This window comes from Phaethon aethereus (assembly GCF_964289735.1).
Source record: "Phaethon aethereus genome assembly, chromosome: 3".
NCBI lineage: Eukaryota > Metazoa > Chordata > Aves > Phaethontiformes > Phaethontidae > Phaethon > Phaethon aethereus.
The window spans coordinates 8,184,355-8,200,107 of record NC_138576.1 but is presented as its reverse complement, the minus strand read 5'-3'; the positions used below and the strand labels follow the sequence as shown (position 1 = coordinate 8,200,107).

At 44.6% G+C, this 15,753-nt stretch overlaps 1 protein-coding gene across 1 annotated transcript; it reads left to right on the top strand.

Moving 5' to 3' along the window:
* Positions 1-1,624: 1,624 nt before the first annotated feature.
* Positions 1,625-15,522, top strand: FAM228B (family with sequence similarity 228 member B; the record flags this gene model as incomplete). The annotated part of the gene is made up of 8 exons (XM_081997999.1): positions 1,625-1,699; positions 3,065-3,163; positions 5,271-5,375; positions 9,694-9,768; positions 10,456-10,653; positions 14,249-14,326; positions 15,182-15,269; positions 15,374-15,522. The coding sequence occupies 8 exons, from the start codon at positions 1,625-1,627 to the stop codon at positions 15,520-15,522; spliced, it is 867 nt and encodes a 288-aa protein (XP_081854125.1).
* Positions 15,523-15,753: the final 231 nt, after the last annotated feature.

Below are 15,753 nucleotides of genomic sequence, written 5' to 3'. Positions count from 1 at the left end.
CATGGCATTTAATTTTCCTCTCACTGAGGAAACAGTCCACAGTGAAAACACTAATGTGATAAAACTTGCTACAACCAGCAGCACGAGTAGGGGGGTTGGGTGTGGTTTCTGGGTCAGGCTTGACCCAACACAAAAATTTTCTTTTTAAATGGTCAGCACCAACATGGTTATTGTTAGACCTATGGGTCAGTGCAACGCTACTGGGGTACTGCTTGGGAATGAACCTTACATTTCTCTCAGGTGATATCTCTGGCTGCGTAAGTAGCAGCAAGAGAAGTGAGATGCTGATTAAATCTTAAAAGAATTGCCAATAGGCATCTTGTTTACTTCAATCCTGGCCAGCTACTAGGTGCTGGCAAAAACTGCAGACCAGCAGTTCTGTTCATGCCACTGTGCTCAAATCATAATTAATTAGTAGAAAACCAGTATTTTCTTATCACTAGAGTACAGCCATATCATACATCAGATTTAAGTTTCAATTTTAGTTTTGCCAAGTATTACATGATAATGTATGAAATCTTGTAAAAGAATTTAGTAAACTAACTCTGGATAAATCTTGTGGCTTTATGGCTACATAACCTTGAAGGGTTTATTTTACATGAGGATATTGGAAAGGATTAATATTGCAATTAAATAAAGCTATCAGGCTTATCAGGCAGCATAGGGAATGGCCTGTCATGAAGACGCCAGGCTAGAGCATTTATTATTAAGTCCTGAGCAATGAGGATGTATTTGATCTATACACCAAGAAGGAATGAGCAGGCATTCCGGTTAGGGGTTCATGTCCAGATACCAAACAGCACAAGAAGCCTGGCAGAAGGCCGCAGGGCCGCTCTCCGCCCTCCGCCCCCTGCCAGGCGGTTCCCGGGCCGCACATCATGGCCGTGGCCATGGGCCGAGGCAGTCCCGTTGCCCGTACGAGCAACCCTCGGCCCGCTCCGCCGCGGGCGCCGCTCACCGGCCCTGGCGACCCTTAGGTGTCTCCACGGCAACCCGTACTTCCAGGGAGTCCAAATGCGCCTGCGCGCCGCCCCGCGCTTCCCAGCATGCTCCGCGCACCTACGAACTACTACTCCCGGCATGCCTCGCTCCGAGATACATGGGATGCTGGGACTTGTAGTATCCCGGCCTCTACCTCAAGGATGGCAGAAGGAGCTGAGCTCGGCTCGGCTCGGCTCGGGACTCGGCGGGGCTCCTCCTTTCATGCTCGGCACTGGCGGCGGCGCTGCCCTCTCATCTGCCCTGGAGGCCAGATGATTGGCTCTTTCACCCAGGCTCTCGCTTTCTGATTGGTGGGAACCACGACGACGGAGTCCGGGGGAGGGCGCCCAGAGTCAGGTTGCCATGGCAGCGAAAGACGCTGGACGGCCGGGCGCGGAGGGATCCGTCTCGCCCCGCCTCTACCCGGAACGGCCGCCAGTGGGTGCTGGCCCTGCAATCGAGGGGCTGGGTCGCTGTCCCCACGGTCGGCCCGATCGCTGTCGCCAGGATCGGCCCTTCCTCTTCCCGAGAGGCGGGGGATGGACTATTTTCTCCGGCGGAAGGACACAGAGGGACGTTGTGGAATGATGTGAGGTGTCTGGGGAAGGGGATGTCGCCGTCTTCCTCGCGGCTGGGCTTTGCCATGCAGCGTGGCGGTGGCTCCCACCACAGCCGCTTCTCGCCTCCCCTGGGGCCTCCCGGAGCCTCGCCGGAAGCGGTGAGGGGACCCCGGCTCAGGGGTGTGCCAGGAGGGGGTCTGCTGCTTGCCGTCGCCTCCCCTCGGGCCTGTGGGTCTCGCCTCAGGGCTGGGCAGGGCGCGGGGCAGGCTGGGCCTCGGCGGTCCTGAGGGAGCCCAGCCTTTTCCCTCTCACCGGTGTTACCCCTATCTCTGCCTCTGAGGTAGAGGGGCCAGGGCCGTTCCTCTCGCCCTTCTGTATGTGTCCACGTTATCTGTTAGCTTAATATTCATGAATTACCAGGTTCTGTTCATGGAGCTGCGCTGTTTGCCCTACAGGCTGGTTCTCTCCTCATGCTTTGTCCTGGCACCTGAAGGAATCAGAGGGAGCTAAGCCTCCAGTAAAGGCAGCAAGCTGTGCTTGCAAGGCCTGACATCCCTGTCTATTGAGGAGATGGTGACACGTGAGCCTACAGGCATGGCCTGCGTAAAGGCTTTTGTCAGGGGCTTTTGAGAGGACTGGGGTGTGTGTAAGGATACTTACTTCTTGTCACAGAAATGATTAAAGTCTGCTCAAAGCTGCTGCTAAGACTTGTGTTTGAAGCAGAGACTATGTGTGAATTTTAGCTGATGGGTGTTTGAGGGAGAATGTTCTGCTTTACTGAACAAGATTCAAGCAGCAAGAGAAACGTGTCTTTAATCTTACTGCTACAAAGCTATACCGCTGACAGCAAAGTAGGATGCAGGTATATCTAGCAAGAAATTTTAGGCAGGGTTATTCTCAGGTTTGATCATAACAGAACAAATGTCCCAATACAGAACAGCCAGCCTGCTCACGGGGTTTAGCATTTGTGGACAGCAACTACTAGATTAACATCAGATCTTGTTTTATCCACCCAGACTTTGGAAATTCTTTACTGTATTTCTGTCCTAGCACATGATTAAACTTTTAGTTTTAAAACCTGCAAAAGAGCTGGTGTCTCACATAAGTGGGCCCTGCCATTGCCAACTATGGACAGTTGGTGTCTCATAGCAAGAGTCTAAAAATGGAAGAAGAAAGGATTAAGATTCAGTGTCAGCTTTAGTTACTAAGATTGGGGAGAAAAAACTGCAGCTAGACACTTTACCACTTGTGATTTCTTTAAGGCAGATTGCTACATTAGGCAGATTTTCTGTTTGCTCTGTTTTGTCTCTTCTGGGGTCCCAATCCTCTGTGATGAGAGGAAACATCTTTGCTTTGTACTCACAGAAAGGCTCAGTCTTTCTTTGGAAGATGGATGAGATGGAGCTTTAATACAAGTTACTGAAAACAGATGGAAAGGAGGCTAGTGGAGGGTGTTTTTTGTTTGTTTTTTTAAGCTTAGAAACTATTAAAATATGTATTTTCCTCATATTAATCTTGTCCAGGGATTTACAGCATCCCTATCTCAGAAGAACAAAACTGCTTTGCATGGAAGAAAATCTGCAAAAGATGGCCTGAAGCAGGAGCCTGTGGCACCTTTGCAGGTAGGTGGGATATATTGCTCATAGAAAAGTGTGTTGATTTGTCTAATACCAGGTTTCTAACACTTTAAGTACCTGGATGTTCTTCTGTCCTCACTGTTTGTCTGTTTAGCACTGAACTAATTTCTGATATAAAATAGTGAGGATGCACTTGCTGTTATTTATCTATGTAGGTAATTTAGTGCACAGCCTCCTTTAATCAGTCACTGCAGGATGAAGAACAAACTGTGAGAATCCTTCCCTGGCTCCTCAGAGACCATGAGGTCAGATATGCTTTACAGCATTCCCTGGAGCTTAGTAGACTTGGGCTGTCTGGAAAAAGAGATTGTTTTCAGAGCAGGGGACTTGATGCAGGGAATACCAGCCTCCATGGCAGGCACAACGTTCTGCAGAATCCACACAGCATATGTAGACAAAAAAATCTTCATTTGCAGATGGAGAGAGGCAGGATATCTGCTTTCCAAGTCATGTAGAAGTGTCGTAATTGTAAGCCCTTGTTTTACTCTGTGTCTTTTGTCTCCTCTGTGCGGAGAAGGCCGGAAATCACATTAGAGGAAGTGCCTTCTAGGCTGCCACAATGCTAAGGCTAGTATACGTTTCTGGTTTTGCAAGCTGTCTTATAGTGGCTGAAAAAAATACAGAAGTATAGTAGAGGACTGGGATGTTGTGACATATTCCACTGTGAATCTTTTCTTTTTTCTTGTGTCCGATGAAAGGAGAGAAAGCTCACAAAGTTATGCAGGAGGGAAGGAAAGTCCTTGATACCATGGTTTTTTTTCTTGCTTTGGTTTGTCCTGGTTTACATGGCAGAAGCAAGGATTTTTCTTTTATAGAAGCAGTTTGAGTGAAGGACATGAGCTTGTAAATTTGAGAAAGGAAATTTTCAAAACGTGACTGCGTAAGGCCCTGACCAATCTTGTCTATGACGTTAACTGTTCTTCAAGCAGGAAGTTGGACCAGATGACCTCCAGTGGTCCCTTCCAACATATGCTTTCCTGTGGTTTCTGACTCTTTCAGTCAGAAAAGACAGGAAAACATTTCTGTGAGGAGGCAGTAATATCCAGGCAGATGTGTCTACCAGTGCGTAAGAGCATGGAATATGAAATGAAACAAATAAAGATGTAGATTAAAGACTTCACCTTGAACCAATGGTAAGAGATTTGAATCTGCAGCCTGGAGAGGTCAGTTGGGAGTCAGACAGTATAACTAAAGTGCCAGGTTGGACAGAATGAACTCTTTAAAAGTTTTCTTGTACAAACCCAGTTGTTATCCTGTATAGATACATGATTTGGAGAGTCTTTATAGATTCTTTTAACTAGATGTTGACAAAAATAATTGAAAAACAGGTATTTTTTTTCATAGCTGAAAGGTCTGGCTGAAGACTGTGGAGGTCAGTATTCTTCTGTTTCTTCTAGTTCTCTGTAGAAGTAAGCTTTTCTTTTGGTCTCCTCTTTACTGAAGTAATTTTGTGAATACATTGTTTCCTGGAAGCAGTGTGTCTTCACTGAATCTGAAATAGAACTTTAAATGGAGATTCCTGTAAAGGGCATTTTGCCTCTGTGGTTCTACTGTTTCTCTGTTATAAATTGATTCAAATATACTGGTGCATGTATAATAGAGGAGATGGAATTTCCTGGCTGGAGCTCAGAATTAGTGCTTCAGCATAAGGTTCATCTGGTAGAACTAACTTTAGAAACCACTGAAATGCAACCATCCCTGTGGTGGAATGTAGCGGTTATTTGAAAGTGACTTTTATGTAATTGAAAAAGTCACAAAGGAAAGAAGTAAAAGTTAGGAAGTGGAATTTGATAACTCTGAAATGTTTTCAAAGCTGACCAGCATTATGGAATAATCACTTTGTTCTTTGAAACAAAATGTACTATCCATTTCTCATGGAGATGAGGACAGACAGTTTCTATCAGAGGGAGTATCTGACTGTAAACCTGATACTTCATCTCCCTCAGTTTAACTTATTGTGATACGGAAATGCTGCTGGTTAGAATTCCTTTAGAGATTTGTTATATTGTTTGGCTGGAATTGTAAGAAAACGAGGTTTTGTTGTTTATACAATAACTTTGTATGGTTTTGAATGTTTTAATGCTTCTTTCAGACCAGTCCAACAATGCATACTTTGAATAGCTCAGACACTACCTGGCTCCTAAAACTTAATTCTCCGAGACCTGTGAGAGAACATGATCTGCAAAGGCCTTGGCAGGTGAGTGACTCTCCGCATTCCTTCAGCTGCAAATTCTACTGTGAAGAACCAGAGTTCAGGACACGTTAAACCAGTATCTGTAACTGGGATCCCAGGATATTTGGGTGTAGTTGAATTCCTCTCTCGGAACTGGCCACTTAATACCCACTGAAGTTCTAGACAGTGATCTGGTCTGTCTGTCTGTCTCTCTGCTCTCCAGGACTGCCATCCCTGACATGTGCCTGAATTCATTAGGGAGTCCTAATTCGCAGGAATGTCTCCATGCTTTTGTCCCTCCTTCCTAGGCATGCTCAGAAATGTGCATTATAGGAAGAGGTGTGTGCCCTGTCCCTCCTGTCAGCTTGTTGTATGTTGAGGCTGTCTAGTGTCCAAGTACTGCGTGAATCTTCCAGAAGCAGCCAAAAGTTAATGCTGGTCAGCAGTGTTAGCACACTCAGAAATGATATCGCAGCCTGTCTTATGTATGCATGAGTAGGCTGCTGACTCAGTAAGCAGCAGTCGGATATTACAAGAGGTGCTTAAACTGTGAGTGGGTAGGATTGAACCTAAATATATATTTTAATGGTTTGGGCACGCTTCCTTTGAAGACGCGTGCCCAAACCATTAAAATTATGGCTCTAAATTGGGATATCCCAATCTCCATTGTTTCTGTTTCACCTGTGTGAAATGTTCTTTACCTCCTATCCCAAAGTATTCCTGAGAACTGCTACAAGGATGCATTGTTGTACTTCCCGCACAGAAATAACAAGGTTTGCAACAGCATGGTGTGAAGATGTTAGGTGAACTTCTTACTGTTCTATCCCAGTTTGTAGCTTGATTGTGGAACCTATATGAGAACCTGATCTTTATAAAGCAGGTTGGCTTGTTATGCAGACCTTTTCCTTTTTCTCTCGCATTTATCCAGAGATTCCCTTCAGCACCAGTGGAGAGTGGCACAGCAGATACTTCTGACTGCAGTAGACATTTTGGGAAGAAAAATTCTACCAAAGATTGGCTAACACAGAAAAACTTTTGTTGTGCAAAGGTATGAGTGGAGGAATGAAATGGAATGAAAAATGCTTACTTGCAAAGTCCTGTAAAATGTGAGATATGTTTGTGTCCTGGTTTCAGCTAGGGTAGAGTTAATTTTCTTCATAGAAGCTAGCATGAGGCTATGTTTTGGATTTGGGATGAGAAAATGTTGATAAGGTGCTGATGTTTTGAGTTGTTGCTAAGTAGTCAAGGACAGTCCAGCTTCTCATGCTGGCCTGCAGCGAGCAGGCTGGGGGTGCACGGGAAGCTGGGAGGGGACACAGCTGGGACAGCTGACCCAGGCTGGCCAAAGAGATATTCCATACCATATAACGTCATGCTCAGTATATAAAGCTGGGACAAAGAAGAAGGAAGGGGTGGAGGGACGTTCGGAGTTATGGCGTCTGTCTTCCCAAGAAACCATTACGCCCTGCTTCCCTGGAGATGGCTGAACACCTGCCTGCCCATGGGGAGTGGTGAACAAATTCCTTGTTTTGCTTTGCTTGCGTGCACGGCTTTTGCTTTACTTATTAAACTGTCTTTATCTCAAACCATGAGTTTCCTCACTTGTACTCTTCTGATTCTCTCCCCCGTGCCACCGTGGGGGAGTGAGCGAGCGGCTGCGTGGTGCATAGTTGCTGGCTGGGGCTAAACCACGACAGTTTGTCATTGGGAAGGGAAACAAAGAACTCCAGAAATATCAATCCAATGGGTTTTGTTGAGCACTTGCATCCTTTCAAGGTAGCTTTGTTGAGTTCCATGTGATTTAGTGTGTGGAAAAGTTTCCCATAAAACCTTAAACAAGCTTGTGACTAGTTAGAATCATGGACCCATAGAACAGCCCAGGCTGGAAGGGACCTCGAAAGATCATCTCGTCCGACCTTTCATGGGAAAGGGACACTACATGAGATTATCTAGTATCTAGTGCTCTGTCCAGTCGCATCTTGAAAACCTCTGGTGATGGGGACTCCACCACAGCCCTGGGCAATGGTGAATGATTGATCTTGCTGTAAAAAATTTCTTTCTTATATTGAGATGAAACATCTCCCAGTGTAATTTGTACCTGTTGCCCTTGTCTTCTCTACATGGCTCCTTGTGAAGAGAGAGCCTCCATCCTCTTTGTAGCCATCCTTTCAGTACTGGCATACTGTGATGAGGTTCCTCCAGAGCCTTCTGCTCTCCAGGGAGAAGGGACCTTACTCCTTTCATTCTGTAAGGATCCTTCAGACATGTATCATCCTGAAGGAAAACTTTTCACCTGTTCACCAATGTGTGTTCTGACTATATTCTGCTAGTGCTTCTCAGCTGGAGAGATGGTCCTGTCTTCCTGGTGCTGTCAATGTACTAGTTTTAGAAAAGTTCTGTGATTACGTGAAGTAGATCTGTCAGGTGTTATGCGACATACTGGTTGTTTCAAACAGTAGGATGAAAAGGTCTTAAAACATGCCAGAAATTTAGATTTCTCCATTTGTTTTTGGGTTGGGTGTTTTTTTTTTCTCCTGTACTGCTTGTCTCCTCCTTGCTTTGATGTATGATGTCCTGCTCATCTCAGTGTGAGAAGCCTGTTGGAGTGTGGAGCTGGTCAGTGGGGTCAAGGCAGACATGACTGGAAACTACACTGTTTATTTGGATTAAAAATTAATATTAAGCACAGGGAATAGGAGGCTAATTTTCCATTCTGTGCATCAGATGCATTCCTTGAGCCTTGTGCTGACATAGTAAGCTTGTGGAAAAATGTGATGGCTGTAGCTCAGTTTTTAAATGGCACAAGAAGGTCACAGCGGGGATGACTTTGAATTGATCTATGGAAACCACAGGAGGTGGGCAGCAGGTCAAGCAGATGAAATGTGAATATTTCACATTGGTAGAAATATTTAGTATGGATGTGCTGAAACTGATTTAAACTTTTAGTGATACCTAAGTTGGCATTAGCATCTATGCAACCTTCATGAAATGCAAACTCAAAAGTGATGGCAATATATGACACACTAGCTGAGCCTTGTTTCTCGGTTGGGACAGGCTGTGAGCATGTCGTATACAGCAAAGCTGCCGACGTGGTCATTTGTTAAGCTGTAGGTACTCAGTTGCATGCCTGTTCCCTTAGGCTAAGCTGGTGTAAGTGAAGCAAGCTCCTATCAGTGTCTAAACTGAGGGTTAGTCCCAGAAAGCAGAACAGACTGTAAATTTGTTTTAGCTTAACTGAGATGGTCTGTCTAAAACAGGTGGTGTTTTAGTTTCCTGCATTGCAACTTACCTCATGAATTTTTCGCATAATGCTGAAAAGCTGGTAATTTTTCTTACAGCGGATTCTTCAAGATAAATTTTGCCATGCAATTAAAATTCTTCGTGAACTTGTTGCTTATAAAAGCTGTTGATGTGATTCATGAAGACAAGATCCCTCTGGTTAGCTCACAGAGTTGGTGCTGCCTGATCATAGGGGAGATATCCCCCTTGCATGTGTGCTCTAATCTTGCCTGGATGGACTCCATGCCCAAGCGATAGACAATTCAGTCTGTGTTGCTTTGTGCTCCTTGGCTGGAGTGCAGGAGTTGCAGTTAATAAGCCACATGTTGCAAGGAATTACCTGTTTAAAAATCAAACTGACAACAGCAGTGCATTGCAAGGGCTGTTCTTAAATCATGTTTTAGTGTCCTGATATTCACGATGCAGGGAACAGTTTCTCCCTATTTTGATCTTCAGAACTAATAAGGTGAGGATGATGCTGGAGGAGAACTTGGCTGATGTCGGAATAGTAACTGAGATTTTAAATGCAGACAGATTCACGAGCAGAGGCAGCAGAGAGGCAGTTTCCTGCTTTGGAGGGGTTTTTCTCATTATCTTTTCTCTTACACTTCACTGTTTTCCTCTGGTTTTCCTTTTATACTTTTATGAATTCCTTGACATAATACCTCATTACAGTTTTAATTTGTTTGATTGCTATTTCTATAGTGTGGCTGTATCTGCATTGAAAATGAAGGTTGCTGCCTTCATCGGGCACATGTGAGCAACAGTGGCAAGGAGCAAATGGTGGTGTGGTCGCGATGAGGCACAGCCAAGGAGCTGTATGGTCTGGTCCCGCTGAACATGTACATTCCAGTTCTTCCAACACTCTTCTGTTGCTACAGTTAACCTAACTATTCAGAGAAAGTCTCACAAAGATTTGCCTGCCTCTGCTATTCTGCCAGCTGGTGTATGGTGTAATGTGCCTTTAATCACAACAAGAGTAATTATTTTGAATTCAAAGGTATTGTAACTCCTACTATAAGTCCTGCTTTTACTTCATGTGGGTTTTTTAATGTTTTGCTAGGCAGCACCTGATGAAAGTCAAGACATCATTGCTTCTGTTCAGTGCATCTTGGACAGAGAAAATTATTTTGTGAGGGTAAGAAGTGGTATCACTTCTCTCATTTGCTATGTGCTTTCCTGCATATCATTTTTTTCTCTCCATCAGTGATTCATGATAACATGTTAATTTGTATTCTTGGAAAACTAAATTTAGAAATACAAGTTTCTGGTCTCCTCAGTCTCCTCAGGATAGGACTAAAGTGGTAGCCCTAAATATGAGCTTAGGAATCATCTGTCTTTGGTGACTTACCTGCCTGTTTGCACCTAACTTTTCCTCTGTGGTTGTGATTAGGCAGTGATGGTGGGCCTGTGAATAAAGGGCAGGAGGGCTGATCTGATCTAGCAGAATGCCAGTGCTGCAGAGAGAAGGTTCCTTCTCCTTTTCCTGCTGGCTGTCTTGAACAGTCTGGTGCCTATCAGACCCCCACGTTGAAGTGATTGCAGCTCCCTAACCTGATGGGAAAAAGTGAATGATTTTCTGCCAGTCTTGCACTACAGCTTAAAAAATTAAGAGTCTGAATGCCAGAGTCCATGCAAAGGAGAACTGGGAAACAAGTGGTGGGAAGTGGAGCAAGGGAGTAGCAGAAAGAAGGGCTGGAGAGCAGGGCCCTTGCAGCAGTGACCAGCCAGATCAGGTCAGCCAGGCTGCGTAGCTTCACCCATGGACTCTTTAATGTGGTTGGCCAATAAGTCGTATGGTTTTTGTTTTCTATTTCTTACTTAGGAGGTGGACAGGTATTTGAGGCACAATGATTTCTTAAATCTGAGAAAGAAGGAGATCCTGTACAAGAAGTGGCTTGAGGATGTTTCAGAGCCACTGCTGCAGAAAATTGAGGACAAAATGGACAGCCAGTCAAGTGAAGAAATAAGGAGAAGGAAAGAAGAACAACTCTCTCTCTATTTAAACTACTGTAAAAAGAAGGTATCAATAAGAAGTAAATTTCTGTCGTGGAGAGGGTTGCATCCAGAGGGTTGTGGACAAGATCAGGGTTTTAGCTGTTATTTGCTGTTCAGTTGAGTTGCCTGGAGTTCAGATATGCCTTACCTGTAACTTATTCTTCTCAAGAACTTCTGTAATGGTGACATGTGTTATTACAGCTGTTTGTTTAAGTTCACCATCAGATATGAAAAATAACATTGTTTACTGCAGTGAGCACGTGCTGTGGTCTGAATATGGTGAGACACCATAAAGTGGTGCATTCCCCTCTGTGAGCCAGACCATTCAGGGGGAAACCCTTGAGCTCTGTCAGCTGAAGCCAAAGGCTGAGTCTGTGACCAGGGAGGGGACTGCCCTCTCACGTCTCAGGAGTTCAGCTAGAGCAGTGCTGCAGTATTTTGGCAGAGCACAAGTGAAACGTGTTTATGGCCTCGGATGCTACTGATCGAGCTTTAGAAAAGAAAAAAAAGGTGGGAGCAGGGAGACACCAACAATTTTCTTAAGTCTCCATGAAGGCGAATAGACCCAGCTCGTGGATTCTGTAGTTCTGTGTGTTTCAGTACTGATAAACATTGCAGTCACTGTAGGAAATACTTGTTGGTTTTGTTGATTCTTGCTCTGAATTTCACACCACTGTTGAGTATCAGATCCCATGACTCAACTTTCTGACTCTCAGGAGTGGATATATAGGGCAATAAGAGCAATTGCATCATCTGCTGCAAATAGAATAGCATTATAGAGCAGGCCTTTGTTGTCAGAGGAAACCACTGCACAATGGAGTTATGAGACTGTAAACAAGCTTCTCATCCAAAAATAAAAATGTCATGGGAGCTGTGTTGTTTTAATGAGAGCAAATGATCTCTTTTTCAAAGGTCTGATGTGAAAGACCCATGCATTTAAACTGCACGTAATGACAAAGAGCTGTGAACCAGTCCTACTGCTGAAGTCCTGGGATTTAGGATAAGTTGGGTGTACTGTACATATCTGGGTCTGCATCAGTCCATCTTGCAAGCTTCTGTGTCAGGTCAGGACTTTGCTGGGATATGTCCTTCTCCCTGAACAAGCACAGCACCTGTGATCAGCCTCCACCTTTTCTCTTTGCTCTGTGGTGTTGGCTCTATCATCAGCATGTCTGAAAAGCAGGCTAAAGACCTTCAGAGTAACAGGACAATTAATTTGCGTAAGTTTGCATTAGTCGTGGCAGCATATGATAAATTTTGCAGAACTTAAGACATTTCTGTGGATTGGTTAATATACTGAATTCTGGCTGTGCATTTTTTCCCCCTCCCTTCTTTTTATCCATTTTCTCTTGCTCTCTTCCTTGCTATTAGGCTTCTCCTTATCCTTTTCCCCAGATCTCCTCACCTTCCTGTGTCTGTCACTGGTCCATTCCCCCTTTCCTTATCTATTCTTCCTCCTCCAGTCTCTCCTCTAGCTCTTTCTCACTCCAGCGAACCCTTTTACTCCATCTGCAAGTCTCCCACTGTTTTGCCTCTCTTCTGTCAGGCTCCCCAGTGCTGTGTCTCCCTCTCCTTGTTGCTTCTGATGATTCACAGAATCATTAAGGTTGGAAGGGACCTTCAAGATCATCAAGTCTGACCGTTAACCAAACACCACCATGCCCCCTAAACCATGTCCCGAAGCGCCACATCCAAACGTTTTTTTAATACTTCCGGAGATGGTGACTCCACCACCTCCCTGGGCAGCCTCTTCATTGGAACTGAACAGTGGTTCATTGGAACAGTGGTTCACTGGAACCACTCTCTTGGTGAAGAAATTTTTCCTAATATCCAATCTAAACCTTCCCTGTCGCAACTTGAGGCCATTTCCTCTCGTCCCATCAAATCCATCTCTCTCAAATTTAGAGAGAAGGATGTTGTGAAGGGACCGTGTCAAAGGCCTTTACAGAAGCCCAGATAGATGACATCCGGAGCTCTTCCCTTGTCCACTGATGTGATCACTCCATCATAATAGGCCACTAGGTTGGTCAGGCACGACTTGCCCTTGGTGAAACCATGTGCTTCACATCGGCTGCATGAAGGGAGCAGACATGGCTGTGCTGCACAGTACCTAGCACAATCAACTGAGGTCTCAGCACATATTGTAATGGCGTGATATGTAATAATAAACCAAGAGGTGGCACTAAAACTCTGCAAATAGAGGCGTGTTAGGGCTTAAAGCTTTCCAGGGGCAGAAACAGGAGATGGTGAATGTGGCTGCTGCTTGCTTTCTGAGGAATTGCCAGATCCTGGGGAGCAGAGGCCCCTGCCTAGGCAGCAATGTTCATGCTCAGCAGTAGCTCAAGGTCCATGGAGCTGCCCAGGAGCCTGCTGAGTGTCTGGGAACAGCATCTGCCCTTGGGGCTTGGCTCACTCGCCCATGTGAGCACCTTCAACACAGTGACCTCTTAAACCTACTGCAGATCCCAGTTTTGGGGGTTTGGAGTTGTCTTACAGCAGTTCTGAACTGTTTATGTTGAAGTGTGTTTTTTCCAACTCTCAACTTGAAATCACATCCACAGATTGACAAAAACAACAGTGTAGGGCTGAGACCTAGAGGGCCATGAGCTGAATGCTCCCTTTTTTTTCCTGGGACACCTGGAGAATCACCTGCACAAGAAAGCTGAAAAATTTTATTTGTAAGGTTTTGGAAGAATGACTGAGAGTAGTAGGGAGAAGTATTTTATGTGCTTGCCCTGTTCTTACTATTCTTAGGGCATCACTTGTGGCCTCTGTTCTTTTTTTTTTTTCCTTATATGTTTCGTTTTGTTCTATGTACAGCTCTTATTTGATGCAATTTAGGTAAGTCCTGGCTCATTGGACATAAACAGTGCATTATAATTTGGAGACAAATGGTTGTAATTCATCTTTCTCAGCATCAGGCTTGATCAGTGTGTCAACCTCAGTATCTGTTCAGCTTCTTGATAGCCTGTTTGAACTGGTGTTCTTTGGTCTTGGCATCAATAGTGAATTCCAAGTGGTGGTACTTGCTAACTCTGGCCATAGGGAACTTGGATTGCAGAATGAAATTTATTGCAGGCAGAGTTCTTGATGAGATGGAGCTGTGATCTAGGCCATTAGGTGGTTCAGGTCTTTACTCCTCTATATAGGTAGAAAACTGTGCTCATGACCTAGACTTGGAGCTTGCATCTCATGGACTAGTAACTCGCTTAGGGCTATGGCTGGTGGAGGCTCAGTCACTTCTTTCTTTTTTTTCTTTTCTTTCTAATATCTGTTTCCTTCTTGGTCAAAACAGTTTCCCTTGAATGAAATTTCTGTTTTCTTGACTACCCTAGTTGTGATTAGCATTTTAGCCTGTAATTATTTCTGGATGCTTCATGAAATCATTTATTATGTATTTATGCCTATGATAAATTAAAATGGATAGAGGAACTTTCCTGTTACACTTCATTCACCTTCCTTCTGAGGTGCAGTGTGTGAAAATTCGGGAGTCCTTTTCTGCAGCACCTCTGGTGCAGGTATTACACAGCCTGGCTGTGTAATACCTATGCTGGCTGCTCTCTCGCTGCTTTACCACCAACAGCTTCTGAGACCTAACCCGCTACCTGCTTCTCCCACAGGGCTATGTGGCTTTGGAAACTTATGACCCATCAGAGTACGATCCGCTCTTCCTGAATACACGTACAGACTGCTGGAAGGTGTGATGGTTATTTATGCTGTGACGTTTCTAAACCCTTTGAACAGCAGGAACTTAATGGTTAGAGAGGAGGCAGAGTTTGTTACTGATGTGCTGCTATGGGACTGGCGTAGAGCAACACATTGTAGTTGTATTAACTGAACAAATAGAGGTCTCAGCTCCTACTGCATTTAAGCCCAAAAGAATCTGAAAATGGTTTTCACGGGGAGCATGGTTTGGATCCATACTAAGCCCATATTTGGAGGCACAGTAGGCAATGGCAGGGGGGAGCTTTGTTTTCCTCATCTCAAATTCATTATGTCAGTGTGGGAAGTGTCCTGTCTAACGAGGGTTGGTACATTCCCAGGCAAGCCAAGTGTGTGGTCTGTAGAAGGAAATAATCTGACAGTTCAGGTGATCTTTACAGAAGCTCACTCAAATGCACCAAACACTTGGGTACTTAATAGAAGAGTTAGGTAGGACTCAGACACAAATTCATGAAGTGCAATTCTATAAATCCCTTCTGGATGCTGTGAACCCTCAGCAGCTGTGGGGACTGAGCCGATACTTCACTGCAACGTGCCATGCAGGGTTCATGAAGATAAGCTGCCTCCAGGAGATCAGATCTCATGTCTATGGTCTAACTTCACTGCAGAGTTGTTGAATGTGTTATGGCCTGCCTGAGAAGCTGAGATGCTCGTGTTTCTCAGGCCATTCAAGTCTGTGCCTCATGATTTTATTCATAAAAAATGAGGGTAATGCTCATTATGGGATAACCAACGGTACCCTGACATTCACTTCTGATGTTGGTCTTTGACACTCTTTGACAAAGTGCTTGTGTTGGTGCGTAAGCATGAAATAACTGTCTCTGTCACAGGTTTCAATACCAACTTTACAGGATCCTCTGTTAAAAGACATTCAAAGAAAGTTTATTGAGACAGGCATTATCGAGCAGTGTGAGACAGGTATTTTAAACAGTTGGTATCCCTTGCAAGTGTTTCATGTTGGGGGGCCATCCTTGCTTGTGTCAGTAGATGCTCACACAAAGCATGTGTTTCTTTCCTGCCAGGAAGATCATGCTCTACCAGAGAGCTGAACAAACTCAGTAAAGCAGAACTGCCACTGCTTCCTTTGAGCCGGCAACGTATGGATGCAGTTGAGTGGCTGAAGATACCACATGCCTACATTGCTAGTGAGGTCCACCAAATGAAGAGGTAAGAGCTAATGTGTTGTTTATTGAGAGGGAGCACAACAGCTACAGTGGCTGCATAGCAGAGTATTTGCTCAAATTTAAATTTCATGGTGAATTCTGCTTTATTGTGTATTTCTCCTGAGAAAGGAGTGTTGGTGAAAGGAAGGCCTTCAGGTATGGAGTGGACAGCAGGATTTATTCAAGTAGAACATTGATGGTCAAGCTGAGCCTTGAAATAAAGTGGCTTTTGGTGGGGA